Raw genomic sequence first — 24,998 nt, 5'->3', positions numbered from 1 at the left:
AGGACACCAAATGATTTCTATTGTCTTGTATGTTTTAATCTTTGGAATAGTTAACTATCAAGCCTTTAATATATTTTCATGTTAATTCTCTGATCAAAATGAAGATTTCTGTCGTTGGAAAATTGCACATTCACAAATATAAATGTACGTAATGTAATCATGCTTACTTTTCTTAGATGATGTATATATTTGGTAGTGATTTTATGAATTAAATAAAGGATGTTTCAATTGAAGTTACATAGTTTTTGATTTTGTCCGCTAGAAAACTGTATTTTTAAATGAATGTACCTTTTTCCCCTTTGAGACCAATCTTGGTTCTTAAGAAATCAAGAGAAAAAGTACACTTTTTTTTAATTCAGCATCAGCGTGATCAATATTACATCGTAGTTTCAACGCCTTCAATTATTGGAGGACTGATCAACTATTTCTAATAATTGTGATGTAGAAAGTGTTATTTGTTTACTAAAATTACTCTTTGCAGTTTGGTTACATTCTTTACAAAAGTTCCAGCCTTTTTTTTTTTTTTTTTTTTTAATTCCTTTTTCAAATAAAACTGTCATAACTGAAAAGATGAGATCTCTGCAGGTATTTACTTGATGCTGTATGATCTATATTTTCATAAATACTCTACACTTTTCAGTCAAACTTTTTTTCTACCATAAATACAACTTCAGGCTGCTTTGCAAACCTTCTCAAGTCTGCAAAGTAGAAAAACTCTTTACAAATGAATTAAAGAGGACTTGAGATCAAACTCTGCACATGATGTCGATTTTCAAAGTGATTCCCGCAGAGGACTTCAGTTTCTTGCAGTCAGGATCATTGACATCACTAAGCTGATCAAGGCCACAACCAGAGCTCCGAGTATAAACTTCCAGGAAATTCCCTAAAACACAAGAAAACGGTCAGTCAAAATCCAGTCTGTTGGCTCTCAGAATAAAGCATCGGAGATATTTCTGTTCTTACAGACGATTTCTTCTTTGAAGGAATCAGAAAAGGTGCGATATTCTCTCCAAGCATCTCCGCTGGCTTCGCTTTCCATTCCTGAGTATCTTTGCCTCCTGATTGCCTTCTGACGAGTTTAGATAACTCGGCGTGGATCGCCTAAAACAAAAAAAAAAAACTGCTTTCTGTAGTTCGTGTAAAGTTGCAGTTTTGAAAATGTCCACCAGGTGAGAGCAGAGGTCTGAAACACAACGCCTTACAGAGAAGACCTCCAAATCATTTTCAGTTTTGCTTTTAAAATGCACTTTAAACTATCTTAATTCAAGTATTTTGTTAATACTTTAATTGAATTCTTAATTAGAGGAAAACTGTCATAAAAGTTATTAAAGTGAAAGAAGCAATACATGCATTGGGAATCAAAATAATGTTACGGTGAACTGTATACAAGTGTTTTTTAAAGTAAAGTGTGGAGTCTGTTGTAGCTGCAAGCGGGACTCTGGCTCATTTTTAACTTTGATTTACTACTTTTGGAGCGCAGGGCTTTGGAATGACAATATTTAGCTTGTGTTTTTTTAATCAACTTTTTCGGACGACTCTGAGCAGTGTGGTCACATCTGTATACTGCCAGATGTGCAGTTTGCCAGATCCTCTGTGGAGCATTTGGAAAATTAGACAAACCACACAAAGGAGACAGAACAGGCCTTCAACAGAAGTAGTTTTCTCTTTTCTTCAGGTTAACCTGTAAATAACTGTCTTTTTAAATTCTGAGAACGTTTGTGAAATATTGTGAACTCAATGAGGCGGTAACTTTAATTAATTTAATTTTCATCTGTCTTTTGTGTTATAATTTGCAACAGTCGGATGATGGTTGTTTTTGCATTTTTTTGAATATATTTTATATTAATTATAGACTATATACAGACATACAATTTGTTTACTGACATAAATTGGTGCATAAAGGAATATTTTGGGTTATGTTTTGTGATCCTTTAACTTTTCATCTCGTCATCAGTCAAAATATAACTTTCAAGTAGTTCAATATTTTTAGTTTATGAACAATTACCTGCAAAACGAGTGACATTTCCATCAGCCAAACATGATAAGCTACTTTCTAAACATCAACATGTTAGCATCGTCACCGCTGGTGACGTTTACAGAGCCATAAGCATGGCTGTTGAATGCATTTTATGGTACATATACATGGTGTTTATGTGCATTTATTTAAATTCTGTTGTTGGACACATTTGTAAGAAGTCAGTATATTGTCAGATGCTGGTTGGTTATATATATATATATATTTTCATTTATTAGTTAATTTATTAGTTCATGGTAAAAATATAACTCCAGGCTTGACGGTGATTCTTTAGCATTGAAATTAAAAATCTTGGCAGCCTGTTTTTTGAGTGACCTTTCCTCTGTTAGGGATGGATGGGATTCACAGGCAGAGTTGGAAGAAAGGTGGCGAGGGGGGAGTGACTAGCGCACCCACATAATCTCACCTTGGTGGTCGGCTCCAGTTTCAAGGCCCTTTTTAGCACCTCCATCGCCTCTTTGTATTCCCCCATATCTGACTGGAGCTGGAAGAGAATAGAAAACTGTACAGTGGGAGCAGAGCTGGTGGACCCATAAATCAAAACAGGGAACAGACAGCAATAATACAGCAGCTATATTAAAAAAATAATTAAATCTAATCCCATAAACAAATTCCTCTTTCTTCAAGGAACTCTCCCTGTCATTTATGCCTTGATAAAGATCAAATGAGATGCAGTGATGTTGTCTCTCAGTAATAACACGACAGCATGGGCGCCCACCTTTCCCACCCTGAAAAGGGACTTGACATTGTTTGGCTCGAGGGTCAGCACGTCCCGGCTGGTGTGCAGCGCCTCGCTGTACTGCTCCAGTTTGAGATGAGCGGTGGCCAGGTTGTTCAAACACTTCACCCGGTAGTCCCGCACCTCCTCCTCCTCAACCTTCACGCCACGCTCGCCACCATCTGTGCAAAGACAGAGACACACAACCTCTGACTTCTGCTCTGCTGTGGACGTCTCACGTGAATCTCTTAATTGGTGACAGAGAAACACTTTGACGGAGATTAGTTATCTAATCTTGGAAGGGACTTATTCAGAAGTCTTGCCGAATATGGAAAATAGTTGAACTTTTAAAGAGAAACTCCCATCGGGTGTCATTATAAGGATAGTTAACGATCAGTTTTTTTATTCAAATGGATATTGAATCACTGTCCCTGCAGTAAAAACGGTATGGTTTCATCATTAGACCCAAGCATGTCCAGCTGAATACAGTAGTGACCCCGGTAATGAGCCCTTGTTAGTCCAAAGGATTTTTTACACTTGGCGCTGAGTATGGTGGGTGATAAATGTCAGCAGCTCTGGGACCACATCTGTGTGGCTGCACATGCTTTTTATTACACTTTTAATCTCAAATTCACGGTTGAATTACGTCAATTACGTTTAGGATGCGGTTCCAAGTTGGATTCTTTAAAGCAGCATTCACTGATTTTTGGCCACTTAGAGGCAACGGCACTTAAAAATGATCACCTTTTCAGTTAATTAGGTGAAATTGTTAGCCATTTGCGTATTTACATATCCAGAAAACACAGAGCAACATAAATATCATTTCTATGTTGTGTTTCATAAACTCATTTATATTAATCATGCTTTATAACACATTATAAATCATTTTATAATGACATAAGGTCAGGTATTATAATTCTTCATAATTGCTGGTAACTCTGACAATTTGTTATCGTGTACTATAATTCCCATAGTAATAATACATTTTACGTTGCATTATAGTCATAAGTTATTTGCTTTAAGTAAATTGAGGGATCATAACACAATAAACTGAGTACTGGTAAGGTACTCTAATTTGACTCACCTGACGGATGGACATTTACATGTCGATAATCTAATGCTTCCCCAAAGAATTCACTCTAAACACTACATTGACTCAAATAAATACCCGTTATCTACAGCTTCAGGTAAAGACAGTTTTAGGTATCTATATTTTGAGACAATATTTTGAGTCTTTAGAGTGTTTTTCTTGGGGGCGGGGCAGTTATAAACTGTTAAACAAATAAATTAGTGTTGTTCTTGCATAGATTTAATGATATTATTTATACTGCATTATAAAATGATTATAATCTAAAACAGCTATGGAAATTATAATTCAATCTGATCCTTGCAAAGTGTCAGTGAGTGACATTCAATTATCAAATATCATGATACTTGGCAGTTACTATATAGACATTATGTTTTATGTGTTGAGATTTATTTTTAAAGCATTGTGGTACGATTGCTTATAACTATTAGTATACAGTGCTAAGCAGATTGTAAATACATTGTAACTAAGTCATTGTATTATAATACAACATATAAATATGAATTAGACATTGGAGCCATAGAAAGTGTTATCAAAATGTCTTTCCTATTTTTATTTTTTTGTTGTAATGCCCTATAGATTTAAAATTCAGATGCGGTTAAAATGATTTTAAACTTAATCCCGACTAACATTTGATTTACTTCCATTAAGACAGTGACCTGTACAATTCTTGTTGAAGATCTGCAGAAAATTGAGTGTGATCAAGTCTAATGTTTATGCGAGTGCATGTTTAGTTGCATATGATTCCAGGTTAATCAATTAAAATGATTTATAATTTCCACGTGTCATGAATCATATTTGTAAAATAGGTCTGATGGGCCCAAAATGACCCAAAAAGAGGTTAAGATGTTGATAATTCTGCTTCCTTCTCGTTTTTATTATTATTTTTCTGGTGATCTTCTCATCCACTAATCACATGATCTCGATGCCCTGATAAACTTCTCTCTCCAGTGTCACAGTGGGTTCACTCTCTGGTCCTCTATCATTGAAGCATTATGAAGCAATCCATGTTTTTCTCCTCATTGTTCAGTCACATTTCCCTCTCGGGCCCTCCCTGCCTCGTCAATGATTAGAAAGATTAAGGAGGTGGAAATAATATGAACGTTGATTAGCTTTGATTATGCAAAAGAATTAAGCAAAAGCATTTATGGTGGCGCCGGGCTCAGATAGATGTGACTCTGCATGGTGATGGTGTGATTAGTGTGTTGGCAGACTGCAGGAGAGCACTAAACTGTTATGTCACTATGGGCTCATGTAGAAATGTTGTTTTTAAGGTCTCTATCAAATCCTGCGTTTTTATGTTTCTCTCGTGTGTGTTCATTTTTATCTGTGTTCTATTCCTATTTTCACTTTTTTTCTGTGAAGATAATGCTCATGTCAATTACTACAACACAGTCCTGGTACAGACGACAGTAATAGAAACAGAATATATTTCCTATGAATGAATTCAGGTTTTGACGATAGGTTACCTCTGCTGCGTGTGGTTAACACATCCAGAGCCATAGAATAGGCTCTGACAGCCATGCTGTATTCCTCCCTCTGGAAATGAAAGTTTCCTCGCTCTCGTTTCTGGTTGCCAATGCGGATGCAGTCTGCGATGGGCAGAGCTAACGGGTCCGGTTTCTCTCTGACATCCAGCAGCTGGAGCTGGTAGAGTAAAGGAGCCCAGGCTGGAATATCAGGCTCCCTGCACGTAAACAAAGACAACAAACAAACACATAATCAATATCACTCAGGGCGGAGAGTGAAAGAGCCAAGAGCATCAAAGATTATTTAAATCAATCAAGAAATCAATCTGATTGCTGACAGCTTCAAGAAAAGCAGAAGCAAGCTGGTCAACATCCTGCAGAAGAAACTCAAAGCTTTGTAACTTGCGCTTGACATTTGATGATTGTGTTCATAATACAGTGTTTAATGGTGGCCATATAGACGCATCTGCGGTGGTTATATTAAAAACTAAGAGATCCAGGGACGACTCTTGTCTTTTGTCACGGCCTCTTTTTGAATGTTTCGAATGTATTTCGACAAACACATGAGCATAAATACAAAATATTTGTGATATCAGAAACCAATGTACAAACTGTAACAACATTTGTGTTCTTTTAGTTGCTCTATTACGTTTGACCGTATCCAACAGCTCACTCACACCTTAAAATCAACACATTTAAAAGACGTCTGAGTGACTCCGGCTCATTTAAAGCAGACAAGAATTTGAAATCGGTATGAACCTGTGAGGCAGCGACGGCTTCATCTTACTCGAGAGTCACTCAGAAGGAAAGTTAATTTGGTTTTTCAATCATCTGGCTCCTGTGACCATATGGCACACAATGGTCCATTATCAGTTACTCTGTGGAGGCTCTGGTTCCAAAGGTGTGTGTGTGTGTGTGTGTGTGTGTGTGTGTGTGTGTGTTAGAGAGACAGAGAGAGAGAGAGAGAGAGAGAGAGAGAGAGAGAGAATGAATACGACAGCTTGAGCATATTTTTTAAAAGCTGATTTTGAAGAGGGCTATTATTGATTGTAACAAAGACAAAAACAAGTAAAAGAATACTGCATGTTTCATGTTTAAAAACACAAACATGATTAGTTGCTTTTTAACTGTAATAAAACCTACAATCGTAACGATAAAAAGCAAAATCTAACTTTAAAGTAGATCCTGTCAGTTTAATGAACTCTATAGAAATCATGCAAAAGGCAGTTCAGCTTCCTGCAGACCCCACCAGTGACTGTTTGAGTGGGCTAGTACAGGGAGTTGTGAAAGGTCATGAATTATTCATACTGGTTGTGTCAATGAAACAATTTATGTCTGTCGAACAGAATTAGTTGTATCCCCTGTTACTGGGAGACTGTGGGATCAGATTCCCCTTTCACCTCTCCTCTCTGGAGACCTTGTCCACTGTCACAGGAGTGTGAAACCAGCAGCTGAGCCGAGGCCTCAGAAACCTGAGCCGGATCCCTGCGCTCAGGACCGGAGGAAGTATAGCGTTCAGAGACGCTAGCATTTAGGGCCATCAATAAGTAGATTCAGGTATTTTAGAAGCCAGTCAGAACTATTTTTGACAGTAGCGTTTAGTCCTGGTCGACTTGTTTTTGCATACCACAGCATGTTTACTAAGGGTCAGAGAAGACTTGTGTAACAGGCTTTCAAGAGCAGCAGAGAAGAAGACAGTTAACTCATTTATAAAGAACGTACAGCACATGGCTTGGGTCGCACCAGGTAATGTTAGTCCTTCTAAAACGGGCCTCATGCTGCACATCTGGCGATTAGAAACAGATCCTCGTTACGTGCTAATGTCGTGCGTTTTGCTGGCGTACTAAGAATGTGACACCATCACCAAATGATCCACTGCACAGCTTGTACAGCACATGGACATGCTGTCGTTGTCCTTGCACACTTTTCTCTACCCTTATCTGAAAATATTACACAATATTCTGAGGGCTGCGTGTTACGCAACGGTGTGTGGCATATAACAATCACACACACACACACACAGCGTCCCGCCTTCTGATAGTGCCTGGCTGCAGATTAAATGGACTTCTAAGAATTCATCTCTAAACCCACTGTTTATTTTAAGTTACTGAATAATGCACACTAAATGTTTGTGCTTTGAAGCGAGTTTATACTGAGCTCGATGTCTTACCCAGAGCAGAAGCGATGGAATGAGAAACCTGGCTCAGTATGTCAGTTCACGGAAAAAGTCCCATAATCTGAAACCGTGACAGTGCTTGGTTTGTAAATAGTAACTCAGCAGCAAAACCATTACTCATTATCATCATTAAATATTGATTTATTTTTTTTTCGTACAGAGGAAACACCCACTTCACCTCTCATTACTCACACAGACCTGGATACATTAAATGAGAAGTGATGAGTCATTTCTTAATCGATGCAGGCGCAGCTGCTTCAGTGCTAACTGCTCAAACCAAATGTGCCACATCAAAACTTCATGAATCCCAAATGATGCGTTATCCTACAAAGGAAACACAAGCCACACACACACACACACACACACACACACACACACACTGCCTGCTCACTGCCTGACAATTCTTCACATGCAGGATTCAACAGGTGACCTTTGAAGCATTATGCCATTAAGCTCAGCAGCACACGCAGTAAGCAGAATACCACCACAGTATACGGAACGCAGAGTTAGGATTCATGTCTGAAATAATGCGAGTCACTGGGAGTTGAGCGTCCTTCACCGGCATTAAACAAAATGGGCATGACTGGCAAGCTGTCGAAACTAATCTGGGAATGTAGTGCGCTGACAGATCTATGAGGTTTACGGTGTCATGTGGGTCATTGGCGATTAGCACCACACCAGTGTGCGGCGGCGCTGAGCTCAGCCAATGAGCCCCCAGGGCCTTATTAGTGCAAACAGGAAGCGGAGGCTGGTCAGCAGGGTGAGATACCTCCACAAGATCCCAATGAAACCTGAACCTGCAACTTAAGCCCGGGTCCAGGTTTTCCTAACACTGAGCTGCAGAACCGGCCTCCTACCAGCCTCTCTCTGCTGCTCTTAAAGAGACTCATTCACTTAACACACAAACAAGATCTTTCTTAAACATGAATTTATTGATTTTATATCAGGATACAAGCTCCACCACTGTCTAATTAGATTCAGGTGAAACAAGTGTCCCTTAAGCAAAGCTAGTGAGCCAGGATGCACAATATCAGGACCCTGTGCGACCTAAATGGAATGAAGCCATTTCTGATGGGACCTTCCTGCCATGACACGCCAAAATATCTGCTGGGTTCACGCAGATGCTGCTAGCTTGGTAGTCAATTAGCGGGTGCATTGTTACATATTTGGAGTAGTTGGTTATTAGTTCAGTTAAAAAAAAAAACACATTTTACATTTCAAATTTGAATCATCATATCAGTGTTAATATTTTATATATATTTTATTGAGATGTAGCTACCAGCAGGGTTGCCACTTCTGTAGTTCTTTTCATCAAATGGCAAGCTTGTTAGCATGCTGACAAGCTTGCCATTTGATTTTATATATATATATATATACAGAAATGACAAATAAGATACAATTTCAATATTTATTTCAGCATATTTGCATAATTTCACTCCTGTATTATTGTTTACAATTTACAGAACAAGTATGTATTTCTATTTCTGTTTTTCTCAGTAATTATTCAAACTCATCCCGAGGGTGACATGTATATGTGAACCATCCAATAGTTGTTGAGATATTTCCTTTGAACCAAAACTGTCAAGAAAGTGTAGAAAGTTTTTACAAACCCCAAATACCTCTGCAATAATATTGCATTTAGTATATCACAGTGAGTTGTGAGTAATTTTTGTCATTTTTCCTCGGTTCCCAACCATCTTGCAGAGAAATTACCCTGATAGTTGCCTCATGTTCCAAACCAGAGAAAAGGTCAGTGAGACCTTCTGCAGGACGGCTGTCTGAAGATACGAGACATTTGCGGTCTGCATCTGAGTCTCTGTCATTTCTGAAAGTCAACGTGTGGATCTCATCCACATTTGTGTCCATTTTTGTGGAAAGTTTTAGTCTCTATTTATCTGGCTATGGCACAGGAAGATAATGTCACCATTTTTTTAATCCTGCCTACAAACCTGCGATTGGCTTTCTTCAATTGTGAGAAGCCGTCGTCAATGAGCACAACCCCAGACCTATTTATACTGGTCTGAAACCAGACATAAACAACATAATAATATAATACAAAGTAATATAAAATACAACAATATTTTATACACACCCTCAAAACTAATTCCGTCAGTTATTTTTTTCCAAATTTCACTGTGACCTACTTCCACAACTTTCAATAACAAACTACAGAACTTAAACAAATGTCTAATCTACATTGACGAGGCCCACCGTGCTTTTACTATCTGACGTTTGCGTGACGTGGTTTTATTTCTCGTATTATGACTGACTGAACAAATGTTTCCCTCTTCTTGTGTTCGTATGGATTGTGGTGATAAGGACGAGAAGCTCTTCCGACCTGTGTCATGGATAGATTATGAATTCATTACAGATGAATGTGATACATGCGTTGCGGTTTAGCAAACTTCCTCATCGAGGTGCACGATGCTGCCGATGACTCACTCTGTTATCTGTCAAGCTTGCCCCTCGCCTCTCTGAATAAAAGGAAAAACTCCCACAGAGGGAAAACTGTGGTCACTTTGACGTCACGCTCTCTCCGTTTCAAATGATGGAAAGGCCAGTGATGCACCTCAAACTGGTTTCTATGGTTACAACCTCAGATAGTGCACTCGTACACTGCAAAAATGTGCTGTGCAGCTTGTATGATAATACTAAATCCAAGAGGATTTATGAGGTTGTTTATTTATTTTTTTTACAGCAGTGAAAACAGGTCTGCTGCTGCTGCTGATGTTCAGTGTCTGTTCTGACTCTTGGATGGACACACAGGACCAATACAGTCGTGCAAAGGAGCTTAGCTTTAATCCGGGCACTGGTGTGACGTCACAGCTGTTTTTCCTCGCTTGCTGCAATTCTAGTTAATTTGCAGCAAAACAGCCTCGTACAGTGGAAGATCTTGAAACTAACAGTGTGAGACCTTTCAGCTGCTGCCTTGCAGCTTGTGCTTTCCTCTCCTTTTTGTTTTTATTTCCTCCTCCGGCAATGAGCCAATGAAACTGTGCTCGCAGGGATCAAGGGCAGCTACTGCCTACATCCTGGCTGCTGAGCTCCTCAAAAGTCCCCATATAATCTACAGCAGGTTTCCTTAGCCTGTTAAAATGAATCCAATCTCAGCCCTGGACTACCTGCAGGGTATATAGTGGCTGTTTAAATAGCATGGGATGTGCAGTCTCCAGTCCATTTCAGAGAGACTCGTTGGTCACACGGCTTTATTTGACCTGCTTTAAGTAATAAACGTACAATAGTTATCTGCAGTACGCAGGGTAAAAGCCAGTACCAGTGCCTTGTGTAAATGAGTCTATTTGAAACATGAAGGTGTGAGTACAGAAAACATCTGAGAACACCTTTAAAGGGACAGTTCATGTGTTTTGAAGTGGAGTTGTATGTGGTACTTAGCCATAGTCAGTGTTTTATCTACAACAGTAAAGTGAAACTTATACTGTTTTGTGGCTCTGAAGAGAGCGTAGATAAGTTTCACTTTCTGTTCAGTGACTTATCAAGTTGTTACGCTTACGATTACATACTGTACATGGTGCCCTATTAGCGGGCATTCAGAACAACAGCAGCCCCGCGTTAAAACAACACGCGGTGCTGCGTTGGTGGATGAAGCAATATGATTCAGGAAGTCCAGTTGAAGGACCAATAACATCATCAGGCACCAACACATTACACAGCAGTTTATAATACTATGAGACAATAACTCTGGAAAGTTACCACAGCAGCAATTTATGTTTGTTCATGATGTTTGCGAGGCAAACAGTAGAGGCACTCTGTTCATCCACAACAAATGCGTGCTTGCATGTATTTGATTGTACTGCTCAGATTTTAGAAGTTTGGTCTCCACCAAATATCCGAGTCTCCAGTTTTTATGAAATGTTCGACTTTCTTTACCAATCTATTGTTTACTTCATCTCTTTTATCGCGTGATGAACGATAAAAATGTTTATCCATCATATCAAGCTTGTTTCTATAAATGTTTCATGTCTTGAATCAAATTAAAATCTAAGAGCAAATTTACCAATTTATTAATCAGACTGATGTCAACTGTGAGCTCCACCTCTCTGCGGTGAATAAGTGAGTGAGTCAAGGAATGAGGGAAGTTAAAAGTGTTTAAACAAAAGCTTTTTTCTGACTCACAGGGGAGCAGGCTAAGTTTCAGTTTCTACCTTATGCAATGATCTGAAACCTCTCACAGGTTTGGGCTCTGATCTGTGGCAGAATCAAGATGAATAATTCCTCAAAAAAACAAAAGTGCAAAGCGTTTGGTGTGCATTATGGTGGATGAGAGCAATCTGTCTTACACAGAAATACATCACCCGAGGTCATTTTCTAGAATATCAGCCTCGCCGTTATCTGTGGAAGAGATCTTATCCCGGGATTGACTCTAAATCCCAAATCAATCAATACGAACAAGCAGAGGTCTCTGAGGTGTGCACGGTGCGGTCAAGTGGCCATTTCTCATGCAGCCGCGGGGAGTGAGGTTTAGTTTCAGTCGATTCTCAGCGAGGTGAATGTGAAGCTGTAGTGAACGGCAATGACAGCTCGGATCTTTCTTTGCACAGACGCTATGTCTACTGATTACGTAAACCGAATCACTGCCAGTTTTAGGTTTCACTTGTGAACTTCAAAGCTTTCTAAGTTCCTACAAATTATGAGCGAGGAGCCAAAAATCCTGCTCTTTTGAAAGATGAAAGTCCTCGTCCATTACGGTTATACTCCACATAAAATGTCTGTCTACTTCAGCGGACGCATGAATCCCTGAATGTTGCAGGGGTATTTTGTGCCTTGTGTTCAGATGAGCAATTTAATTTGCACTCAGATCAAAAATGTATTTCTTTCCATCAAAATAAAAGATTTTGGCATAAAATATGCATTCATTATCATTCTGCAGGGTTGCTGTTTGCCTCCCTCAGAGGTTACAGAGTTGTGAACATTAACGTTTGTCATCACAAGCTGCTCATTGCTTTGTTTATGACATTCAGGTAGGGGAATAAATGTCATAAAGAGATATTGATCAGAAATTAATTTCCCGTCTAAGTCCGAGCTGTCACACATGCATGTGCCGAAACCAGATAACTCCCACCGAGAAAATGTCACCGTGTCTCGGATATTGTTTTGCAAATTGAGCACACAACAAACGGACAGCAGCTATCACGCTCCCTGATTGATGATTTAATGAGATGTAACTTAAAAGCAGCATTTGCACCTGTACAGATACACCTGGCCTTCACGTCTTTAATGTTGGACATCCGATGAGTAATTTACAAGCACATACGTACATTATGTGCACATGTTGACTTTCTGACGTTGTGTACATCAAACAAAAACATCATCATTATCATTCAGTCACCCTCCTGTCATATCGCTGTCAATGAGAAATAGGGCTGCCTCGGTGTGCGCTTGTTATCTAACCAATAAAGATCCAGTTTCCTTTCAGCAGCAGCCGGCTCTACCTCCTTGTGCAGCCTGTGAATCAATAGCAGCCCATTGAACTCATGACTTATTAGTCAGGTTGTCACGGAGGAGCAGCCGGAGTCTGCTGGCCGAGTAAAGCAAATGTAGCAGGGCCATTAGCGCAATCCTTTAGTCTTTCTCTCTGATGGCTGAGCACAGCAGTGAGACCTGGAGCATCAATCCTCTCCAAGAGCCACATTTCTTAAGAACAGGCCTGATTTTACTTGTTTTTGCTCGTATTTTATATGCAAACTGATTTTGTTTTCTTGCACAGATAATGCAGTCTTACATGAGATTGTATTGTCCTTCATCATATGGAATATGAAACATAACCACAGAGCAACGAATCCCATCAGTGCTATCAAACAACTGAGATTGTTTCATTTAGAATGGAATTTACTTAGTAAATCACTTCAGCTTAATCACTGCACATCTGATTTTAATTTTGCAGCGAGGACGTCAGTGGGAGTCTGCCACTCATTAACTTTGAGAAGAATATTTTGTGAAAACTGCGTGTGCGTGTGTGTGTGTGTGTGTGTGTGTGTGTGTGTGTGTGTGTGTGTGTGTGTCTGCTAGACTGCTGCAGACGACTGATGACGGCGTAGTGACGTCTCTGCGAGATGAGTCACATGCCACGTCCCCACTGACGGTACCTCTTTATCACCCGAACACAAACACACACACACACGCACACACACACACACACACACACACCCACACACACACCAGTGCCACTTGTTACTCTGCTACAGATCTCTTTCCTCTAGCTCGCAGACAGCATCCACCGCCTCACATCCCACCCCAGCAGCAGCAGCACCACACTGCTGTACAGACACATACGCTTATTTCCTCAGGTACACAGTTGTCACTACTTCTGCCACATCACATGATACATTTAGCATCGATACAGACTTTTTATAAACTGCATATGTGTTCACAGTGTGTCACTGTCTTCCCCCACTACTATCCCATCTGCTCGAATTCCACTGGAAAAAACATATAAAGTGGGTTCAGGAGTTGCCCAGACAGTCTGCCTGAGCTTCTTACAGACATTGCATTATTTTGTAGTTTTGAAATGTGTGTCTAAAATTATAAAATCATAATAAGAAGTGACTTCTTAGAGCCACAAATGACGAGTGGGACTGGGTGGTCCTAGAAGTCAAAGATTGCCAGACACAGCTTCTGTTTTTCAGCAATGACGAGGGGGATTGAAAGCAGCTATGAATACAAAGCCATAGGTACATAAATAAAACAGGAGAGTCAGAGCCGGTCTATGCTTGAAACAAACTAACTCGTACAACATGTTGTAGGCAAAAGTGTCTATAGCTGTTGTTGACGTACAGAGGGGTGTGACGCAATAATTGTACAAATTGGCCTCAAGGCACATTTTTGGTCAAACTTCAGACCTATACGTGAAAATTGATGAAAATGTTTTTGCAACGTAAAAAAACTAAGTAAGGGTCTATAGCCATGCAGCGGCTGTACTTAGACACACCACTACTTTGAGCTACATGCTAAAATCAGCATGCTAACATGACACAATCACAATGCAGTGCTAACATTCTGCTGCTAAGCAAGGGAAATGTTGACCCAGATCACCATCTTAGCGTTAACGTGTTCGGATGCTAACTTTTGCTAAATAACACGTGAAGAAACAAAGAGGTATAGCGAAGGATCTGCATAAGTTGTTGGGTTCGCAGGTGGGAAGCTGGCGAGAGTCTTATGATGAAGCTCATCTCTGGCAGGTGAAAAAATGGAGAACATGGCCGCTAACAGTGTCAGTGTGCGGGAGGGACTGAGGGGGCCGAGCCTCTAAGGATTTAAAAAAACAAATTGTAAACGATACAGCAATATGACACAAGATAAGACTAATAGACTTTTCATCTACCACTATGAACTTGTAATGGCTGAAATAAAAAGGTCCTGTGGTGGTTCGGTCAAATTCTTTGTTGTTTTTGTTGCCATGTCAATCCCAATGGGAAGCAGCTTTCATTACGCTAAGTGACCTGTTTGCTCTGATCCGTTGCCTTATGTAGCGGTGTGTTTACATTTAACTGCGGTATATTGACAACATTGAAGGTTTTAATTTGATTAAAATCACACATCATGTCTAAAGGACAATGACTGCAATGCAAAAGGTAATTTGGGTATCCAAAGAGGGACAAAATGGGGACAAAAATAAATGAATGATACATTTTAACAAAGCAATGTAAATGTACATTTAAACAACCACACATACAGAGCTCCAACCAGTGTGGCGGTTATGTAATGCAAAATCAACTTTACACCACCAGTAAAGTGGTATCTACTCTAAAAATACACGATCTACCTTAAATTCAATAAAAGCACATTTCAGTTGAGGAGATTTACTGTCCCACTAAATACCACGGAAAGCAGAAGTGGATATAACTGCGGGCAGTGCTATAATATGACCAAGGCTGTGTCGATGAGAGAGATAAGCCTGCTGGCAGTAGGGGAAAAAGGTAAACATCCAGGGAGATTAGATGAGGGGCATGTACAGTTCAAACACTGGTCTGAGTGGCAATGCTGCGGTGCTAAAACAACCCACCATCTAGTTTTCAGAATTTAAAACAGATAACTCAGATCAGATTTAATTCATACATAATTTAATTATTATTTAATTCATATTTAAGCTTTAGGTCAACACATGAAGCTTCAAACTAATGTGGGAGTGTTTTTGGCAAACAGGAGAGCCAGGAGAGCCTGAGCCTGATTTTATCTGGAGCGTGCTACAGCTGTCGCTGCTTGCTGGCCTGCTCCTGGAGCGTGAGGTCTGGGTGTGGTTTCTCGTCAGCCTGCTGCCTCGGGAAAGAGACACACAGAGGCCAAAAGCTACAGTCAAACTTGTTTAGGTCCCAGGACCATGCAACAAGTTGTTGCTTGAATCCTGAGAGGAAACAGCAGTGTGGAGAAGAATGGTTTATCATTATGTTTTCCACAGTTCTCAAAGGTCGCAGTATCTATTTGACCCAGGTGGCGATGCAGAGTGAGTCACACTACCACCAGCACAGAGAGGAACTCCACCTCACAGATTTTATGTGCAGACAACATGCTTACGTATCTGGAGACAGGGGAGGAGGGCTCGTGTGCACAAAGTGACAGACACCAGCACAACTCTGTGGCGAGTGAGTCACTGTACCTGTCTGCTGGCGAGTGCTCCATGTAATGAAAAGCAGAACTGCCAGTTATTTGCTGTATCGTGTTACGTTGGGCGATAAGAGGAGAGAATGGTTTATAAGAAGAGGAAGAATACACGATAATCACAAAATGCCCAAACTTCTGTCACGTGAATCACTGTGACATCAATCACATTTGACAATGGCAGCTACGCCTAAATAAGTATCCTTACTCATCATCAGACTTGATCCCATTGATGCCATTCCTGGCTTAACTCTTTCTCACGTTGCCTCTTTGCTTTGTGAGTCTCTCGGCCTGCATGCCTTTCTGCCCTGACAAATGTCACTGTTGCCTTTTTCAACTGCATTCCCCGCTGGATATGGGTGTGCCTCCGAGGAGAGAGACTTCCACACTTGCCAACTTCTTCAAGAGTGTCAACAGAGATTCCCCTTGGGCAAATTCACGAGAATATGTTTCTCTAGCACACAAATTCCAATGTAATATGTTTTATTCAACAATTGGTTTTGATACAGGCTGGATGTTCCGCAGGTCAAATTAATTGTGACCTGATCCACATTTTTCCCTGACGACATTCCTTGCTAATTTTTAACAGTCATACAATTGTACAAATATTTTGTGCACTGTCTGCTTCCCGAAACAAAATTATCGATTGTTTGATCGTGAGTCAATTTTTGAGTTTTTCCATCTCTTTGGTCCAAAGTAATATGTCTCAAGAACTGTTGGATAGATTGCCAATAGGCATGTAAAGCCATTCATGTTCCCCAGAGGATTAATCCTATTGAGTATTGTATTGATCCCTTGGCTTTTCCTCTATCACTAAAAATTAGATTTGTGTTTTTTAAGTATCGGATACATCACCGTGACATTTGGTGCACACATTCATGGTCCCCTCAGCATGAATCATAATAACTTTTGGTGATCCTCTAATGTTTCCTCTCGTGTCATCAAAACACCTGGATGGGCATTCCCATCAGCATCGCCTTTCTTTGTGTTTAGTGGTAAGTAGCAAATGTTAGACTAAGATGGTGAACATGGTGAACATCATGCATGCTGAACATCTGTCATCGTTAGCATGCTGACATCTTGTTTGGGTGTCTATGATACTTTTCAAATTGCCTGATTCCTGAAGAAATAGTTAAAATGTTTTACTTATGATTCAATGTTCTAGTTTTTTGGATGCTATATTTTACTATTAATGTCAGACAACCTGTCTCCGTCTGGATAAATGGAAAAACGTACAGGATTTTATCAATCTATTCTTATTGTCAATAAACCAAATGAAAAAACCAAGCACACACCTCGATGTATTTACACCAACACTATTTTAAACATCACACACTATTTAAACTGTACTGCCTACTAACAGATAATGAATATTCTGCAATAACCATCAATCATCAATTGAATTAGTATACTTTCCCATGAACTACAGCTTCACTTAACTTGCTCCAACCTGCCACTGTTCTGCCAGATCAGTAAGCCTGGTGTAATCAAGGCTCACCTCGCCTGGGGTCAAAGAGAGGGAGATTCCTCTATCTCCTCCCCCAGCAGGGCTTGTTTGTTCAGAAACTGACAATGATAGCCATCTGGTGTGTCTCCAAAGTGTCTCTACTTTTCTAATAAATTCTGTTTGTTTAGTATGTGATTATCTATACTTGCATGTTGTGGTTCACTCAGACAATTCAGAAAGGAGACAGTGTCCCGAGAGTCAGTTTCCTGTATCTATGTCGCGTTGGTTTCGCCACTACCACGCCCCTTTAGGACTGCCAGATCCTGAGGCTATTAACTCCAAAGGGTGAAATAAAAATTACCACAGATTACGAACAATTCTTATACCCCATAGTCACTAAAGTAAATATTGGACCATTTATCACAACCCACCTTTCTCTGTCTCAGTGACACACTCACAAGATATTGCAACTTACATTTCTGAACGCCGTCGCTAACTAAGATTTGTAATACTAAATATGGCCCTTGTCTGTGTAAATAGCTTTTGTTAGCAAAATAAAATAGAAAATACATCAAACATATATAACCTAATCTGCTTTCATCTATCCACACGACGTTCACAACAATTCCAAACGGGGTGGCAGATAGGGTCGCAGGCGAACACAGATGTGGAACTTAATCTGTTGGTTCACACCATGGATGTACAAAGAGAATGTCTCTTTCCCAATGTAAGTCTATCGGGGAAAGTCTTTTTGGCATCACGTGACGGACACGGAAATTGTAATTCCACCGTTTAGTCAGTATGTAGAATTTGCTTCGAAAGCTTGGAGGTGTTCCTGTGGGCCTGGCCACTACAAGTATTTTATTATCTGTTTTATTCCATGTGGGATACACCAGGATTCAACTCTGGGTCCCGTAAAGTTCTTTCTGAAGATGCCACCAATAGACTGTGGGGCAAATTGCCCAATTCCTATATTTGTATGTCTTATTGTATTGTGACAGATTCATTTTTTTTTTACTCTGCTTTACCTTTTACTGCGTTTGTGTTAGTTTCGATTTACCACTACTTAATTTCTGGTTGATTTACACTAAATGTAGCCTTGGCTAAACTTCAGGTTTAATCATACATATCACACAATCCCATTGTGACATGTTACTGCAACAGTAGAACGATTAACTGGCTGACACTGTACATCTGGACTTGGATTAAACTATTCATTTAACTACGACACATCCCAGTGGTCTAATTAAGTCCAGTTCAACATGTGCCACTGAAGTAGTTCTCATTCGTGCCAAGATTTAAAGTACACCAACACCTTCGCTGCCAGCAGCGGGATTTAAGCCTCTGTTTATGTTTGTTGACAGCCAGCCAAACTACCCTTAGGCTACAGCTCAAGTCTTTAAATGTGTTGTGTGGCGTTTTACATACGGCTAGACACAAATTATTCAGAAAATAAAGCATCTGCCATTGACACTAAATGTTGACTTTGGGGTGGTGCAGAGCTGATGAGGCAGACTACCTGGAGGGTTTATGAGTTTTAAAGTTGGGCCTGTCCAGAGATCAACAGATGTTAGCCACCACTGCTCTCTGATAATGACTTGCCTTGCAGTTTGTGTATGCCTCAGTTAGGGAATACCTTTGACGTATGCTGCGGTTCCTCGAAAAGGCGAGTGTGATGTCTTTTGTCACCTCTCCCCTTTCGGATGCTTTAATGTCACAGGAAACACGTCAGAGATTATTTCTGTCGATTGAGTCCCGACCGGCTTGTCCGTTGTAATCAATCAGGTAAAAGCTCCAGACTTTTCTGGGGGTTTTATTGTCTTTGTTTTCACATTTTAAGGAGTTGCAGCTCAGCCCATCACCCACACACCAAGCTACAGACCACTCCACTGTGCTGTGTTTAATCATACTGTCTGACACGCTTTGCACACTGTTCTGATACATAACTGTGAAGTGCTCTTAGCAGCACTGTTTGCAAAAGGCGACTGACAGAGTTCAATCAATGCCTCTGCCAGAAAACACAGAGAGGCTAATGAGATTTTCCCTCATTGTCTCTAATTTTACAGCACAGACACGCTGTGACTGTCAAATCTACCCTGAAACATGATGTCTGTTTATGCTTGAGATACTCTGTGTCAGCTTATTTGCTCAAATAATAGTTTATTAAATACGTTTTGTATTAACTTCAACAAGCAGGTCTGGCAACATGCCATGATTGAGAAGTTAGAAGCTCTGTGACATATTAAAAACACTTGTTCTCATTCTGTCTATTAGTTAGATGAAAACACCGATATCCGTCTCATGTCTGAATGGTAAATTAAGCTACAACGAGCAGCCTGTAAACTTAGCTTAACACAAAGGACTCTAGACAGGGAGAAAGAGCAAGACTAACTCTGTCCAAAGGTAACAAATGCTGCTATAGTCACCTCTGTTAAATCTTTACAAAAATCAGAATGTAAACACTGTTTTACGTGGAGTTATGTGCCGGACTAACTTTTTGCCGTGACCAGAGACTTCTTGGAGTCTCTGCTGATTATCTGGCAACTGCTCAGAAAGAAATAGCTTTGCATATAATTGTAACAAAACATACACATTTTATATACTTTTGTCCGGACTAAACAAACAAGATACAACATGTTAATTAGTAGATGTTCTTGTAGGCATTTCCTCCTGTTTCCACTCATTATGCTAAGCTAAGCTAGCACACAGACATGAACGTGATGTCGATTTTTTCATCAAGAAAGAAAATGTATTTCCCAAAAGTTCTCCATTATCGGATGACCTGTTTTTATCTTGGAGTTTAGTTGAGTTTGTAACATGCTATATTATTACGTGTGTTCTTGATATTCCCACTCGCCATACCAAAGTATTTACAAATGCATTTAGCTTCAGTGACCGGAGAAAATTACATTCTGAGCAACCAGTAACCTCTGTAAGCAAAGCATGTTTAAGGAGTTAGCATGAAGCTCTGATTGTCTACCTTCTGACTCGACAGCACACAACCCTAATCAGCTGCATCAAAACAATCATTAACCAGCCTCCTGTTGCCTCCTTCTTTTTCTCTGCCTCCTTCTTTAACACGAAAGTTAAAGTCTAGAAAGGGCGAGAGTCTAGACAACACCTAGACTCCTCGCTCTCACACCCCATGTCCCATCATCCTCTTCACAGAGCTCCTGAATACAGACAGTACCTCACACACAGCACACAGAGCAGACTGAAACAGTACAGCACACACACTGGAAAACAATACTTTCACAACACAATGTTCAGACATTATGTTGTCAACAATGTTCAAATGGTCTGTGTTTTATTTTCAGTCTGTAAAAATGGATGAATTTAGCTCTGAATCCTGCACCCTTTTAAGGCTTTTACGGCCCCATGATAAATCTGGGTGCATGTTTGTTTTTATGCATTACTCCTCTGTACAGCCACTCCTGTTGATGGTACAGCATGTCCTGCATGCAGCTGAATGGACATTTTGATATAACTGCTCAGCAAATGTCCTCCAACCTGCAAGCAGATTCTTTATTATTATTTGTTCCCCCTGGCGTTCTATATCTGCAACATTTTGTGCTGTCCACTAACAGAGCACACATGGTTGTAAATTGGACTGTATAATAATGTTTAATTTCCTCTGATGGGTGTGGGCTTACATAAACACTGGCATGGAGTTGATATAATCACTTTCAGAATTAAATTAATGGCCACAATTCTGCTGTTTATGAAAGAGCTCAACATACAGAATATTACTGTCTGTTTAAAAAGTATTTTAACAGCGATAACTACAGAAAGTAACATAATAAACCAATGAACCAATTAAATCAGATTTAACGTATTTGCTTTTTCGTTTTTCCTCCAATCACACCTCAAAAAACTAATATTTTTATGGATATGTGACACAATCTCATCAAATCAATGTTGTACATTAATGTCTTCTTCTCACGTGTTCAGGTTATCTAAAGTAAACATGAAACTATAAACAATGGGTTTTCTTCAGTGACAGACCAATCTCCACTGTGTTTATACTGGCTCTTTAATGGTGTAAAGGTCATAAACCTGAGCCATTGGCCGTAATATAAGTGGTGTCCTCCCATAGGTTGTGAGGTTACAAGCACGCCATTGATAGGCTGCCTGTGAATGGTGTTTGGAGGAAGCCATCTGCTCCTGTTTATGGTTCATTAACCCCGTTACCCCTGGATAACCAGGCTGCTCCCACAGCAACAGGTACAAGAAGCCAACTTGAATACAAAATATATCTGACCAAGTCTTGTTTCTGCTTCAACATGCTCCTTAATTCAATAGTTCACCGTTAAACAACAATAACTGGAAAATCCTTACCTTCCCAGAAGTCCATAGGCATACAGTGAATCTGCCAGGAGTAATGTGATCTCACCCTTTTGCATGGACATGACACACTCCTCCAGGGCCTACAGGTGTCAAAACACAACATGTTACTTAGAGGACTGACAGAGCTTTTTACTTAATTACACTAAATACATTTAAGCATAACGTTGTTTTGTGCATTTCAATGTCCTTTGACTAAACATCTGATTTTTCAAGCATGTGGACCAGCTCTTTAGCCCTGCTAGCTCTTAGGATCACCGTGTAGGTCAGTCGTTTAAGACTGAAATACCTCAACAACTATTGGACCGTCATAAAATGTGGTGCATATATTTGTGGTTCCCAGAGGATTAATCATAATGATTCTGACTCCTCAGCTAGCTCCACCATGAGGTTGACAAAACTAACGACATTCCTAACAGCCTCAGCTGCACTTTCGGTTGTTAAGATGGTGAACAAGTTAAACAATGCACCTGCTAACGTCAGCATTTGGCTTAAAGCACCGTCAGGGGGCGACTCCTCTGGTTGCAAAAAAGAAGTCAGATTGTATAGAAGTCTATGAGAAAATGACCCTACTTCCAACTTGATTGTCTTTATCGCTAGTTTCAATCTTCTCCAATACAACATGATGTCCATTTAGTAAATTATGGTCCTATACAGAATGAAACAGATGATAAAACAGGATATGCTTCAGAACAACAGTCCACAAACCAATGGGGGACATATTTTACCTCCACTTCTTATATACAGTCTATAGTTGTACCAAAGTACAACGTCACAGAGCTGCCAGCATGTCTGCAGAAACCCATCGGCTATCGGTTTGACGACGATAAGCATCTTGGGGCAAGGGGCTATATTTCTGGGGTTCTGTGGTAGACAGCCGATACCCGGGCCAAGACTTCCCTTGCCGTGCACTGCACGTTGTTTACATTCCGATTAGCAACTTGAGATGAGCGACTGGAGTTGGAGTTGAGAGACCACCTGTACGACCGGATTGTTTCACATGTAGCCAGTTTACAAGCTAATTATAGACCAATAAAAATCTAAATAACCATTAGACGATAGCTAATGAGTTCCAAGATTGCATTCTGCCTCTTTTGCTTTCCACACGCACTGTTAACCTGCATTCAACCAAAGCCTGCTCGACCTGATTAGTTCATACTACTTTGTCTACAAACGGAAACCACAACGCTTTAGATACCAAAGTCTTGTCCCGTTGCATGTATATGAATGCAGAATGTGTTTATAGAGATTAGTCTGCAGACTCTTATTTGCCTATTTTCACAGTCTCTATTGGTCACCATTGAAGTGTGACGTAAACACGATAAACTATGCTGTCCGAGACAACTGAGGAGTTTACCTGGTTTACATCTCCCTCTCCAATAACAAAGACAAGCTTGCTGTCCTTCTCCACCACAGTGCGGTCCTCCAGGACACATTGCATCTTCACAGTAACCGCTTGGCCCCAGGTCGGGCTGAGGGTGTGCGGGGCCCCGAACTCCACCACCTTCTTTCTCAACAGCTGGTCCTCTGCGTGAGGAAAGAAGAGAAGGTCATGCAGGAGGAAGCAGGGTTAATCTGCATGTTGGTGGTAACACGTGCTCAGAAACAGCCACAAACACGCCAAGCTTGAGTTCAGTCACATTTTCGTCACTTTACTTCTTTTGTGGTTTTAACCCAAAATCAAATATAAAGGTACGATTTAACTAAATAAGAAGCACTATACTATGCAACATTACTAAAACCAAGTCTAAAGTGATTCAATGATGCATCCTCACCTGTGATTTCTTGCCAATCGTCTGCCACAAACAGCTCCTCAAAGGTGGAGGAAGTCCACTCGGCCATCATATATTCTGGAAAGAGACTCTCTGCTGAGCTGTCTCTCTCCGACACATCATCCTCTGTTGATGGGTCTTGAAATCTCACCGTCTTCCAGCTGTTTGTTTTATTCAGTTTCCTCCGCTCCTTGCATCCTGTGTCTCCCCTTTGCTCAGGATCAGAGGGGGTTTTTACCTCGACGCTTTTACTCTCATCTGCACAGCTCTCTGTTTCAGCCTGCTCTTTCCCTCTCAGCTCCTTGCCTTCCTCTGCAGGCCCACAGGGCAGCTCGGTGTGACTGTCCCCATCAGCATGCTCGGATACGGCCTCTCTTACCTCAGGCACTGTACGCTCCACTGCAGGGTCTTCATGCTCTCCACAACATGGCTCTGTCTCCATTTCACTGCAGAGAGCGATGGACGCCACCTGCATTAGCCTCCAAAAGAGATGATCCTCCTTGTTCGAGCCAACGTTCCACTTAGGCGGAGGTTAGTAGTTCTGTTGTAAGCCAACTTCTGCCACCTTCACTCTGTCAAAACAAATAGAATATCTCCAGGAGGTAAAAATCCATGTTGTGTTTCATTAAATCCAACTCAGAAAGCATCCCTAAATCCTGCCTTCATCTACAGTTTTAATAAAAAAGCTTTGTCTCGCCTGCAGCTTCGTAGTTTCTGCAGTCCTTGACCTACTCTCACTCCTGCTTGTGTCCGTCTTAGTCTACATAGTCCAGTGATGTGGCAGCAACCAAAAATGATCAATATAAAGAAACTGTGCAACGCAACAAAGCACTCCCAGCCGGCAGGCTTGTGCATTGGTAATCTGCAGGATTAGAAGAGAAAAACCTAATCTGCCAGAACGTCTGTAAGCTTCTTAATGACTTCACCGTCGTGCCCCACAACGCAGTTTCCATGAATGCGGTCTACCAATAAGATCTCAGGAGATATAAACTATTACATAATTTGCTTTGAGTTATGTTGGGAGTTTTTATTTTCTCTTTTCAGGAAGTGCCACCACACTAATAAACTGCAGGCTGTAAAACTGACACTAGATTACACATTAATTACACGTTTTTTAAAGGTGTAAATCTGCGTAAGGATAAACACCTCATATGGTATAAAGTTAATTTGGGTATATTCACAATTCGTCTTCTTGAAACGACTCAGATGTACAAACATCTATTGTTAAACATCCACTTGTTCACAGGGGGATAACAGGATTGAGACATTGATTTAAATGTCACTAGACTGTTATTAAGGCATTAGTAGACATTATGAATGCGTCATTTTCAGCAAAT

At 40.4% G+C, this 24,998-nt stretch overlaps 1 protein-coding gene across 1 annotated transcript; it reads right to left on the bottom strand.

Annotated features, from left to right (window-relative positions):
- Positions 1-30: 30 nt before the first annotated feature.
- On the bottom strand, positions 31-24,399 carry fkbp16 (FKBP prolyl isomerase 16). The gene is made up of 8 exons (XM_076089896.1): positions 23,665-24,399; positions 23,247-23,416; positions 21,884-21,972; positions 5,310-5,527; positions 2,754-2,935; positions 2,442-2,519; positions 964-1,101; positions 31-883 (listed from the first exon to the last, which is right to left on the bottom strand). The coding sequence occupies exons 1-8, from the start codon at positions 24,134-24,136 to the stop codon at positions 797-799; spliced, it is 1,434 nt and encodes a 477-aa protein (XP_075946011.1). The 5' UTR covers positions 24,137-24,399; the 3' UTR covers positions 31-796.
- Between the last annotated feature and the right edge of the window lie 599 nt (positions 24,400-24,998).

This window comes from Anarhichas minor, unplaced genomic scaffold (genome assembly GCF_050575085.1).
Source record: "Anarhichas minor isolate MPS153535 unplaced genomic scaffold, ASM5057508v1 ptg000011l, whole genome shotgun sequence".
In the NCBI taxonomy this organism is placed as follows: Eukaryota; Metazoa; Chordata; class Actinopteri; order Perciformes; family Anarhichadidae; genus Anarhichas; species Anarhichas minor.
Note: the sequence above shows the minus strand (reverse complement) of the source record. Positions and strands in the feature narration are given on the sequence as shown.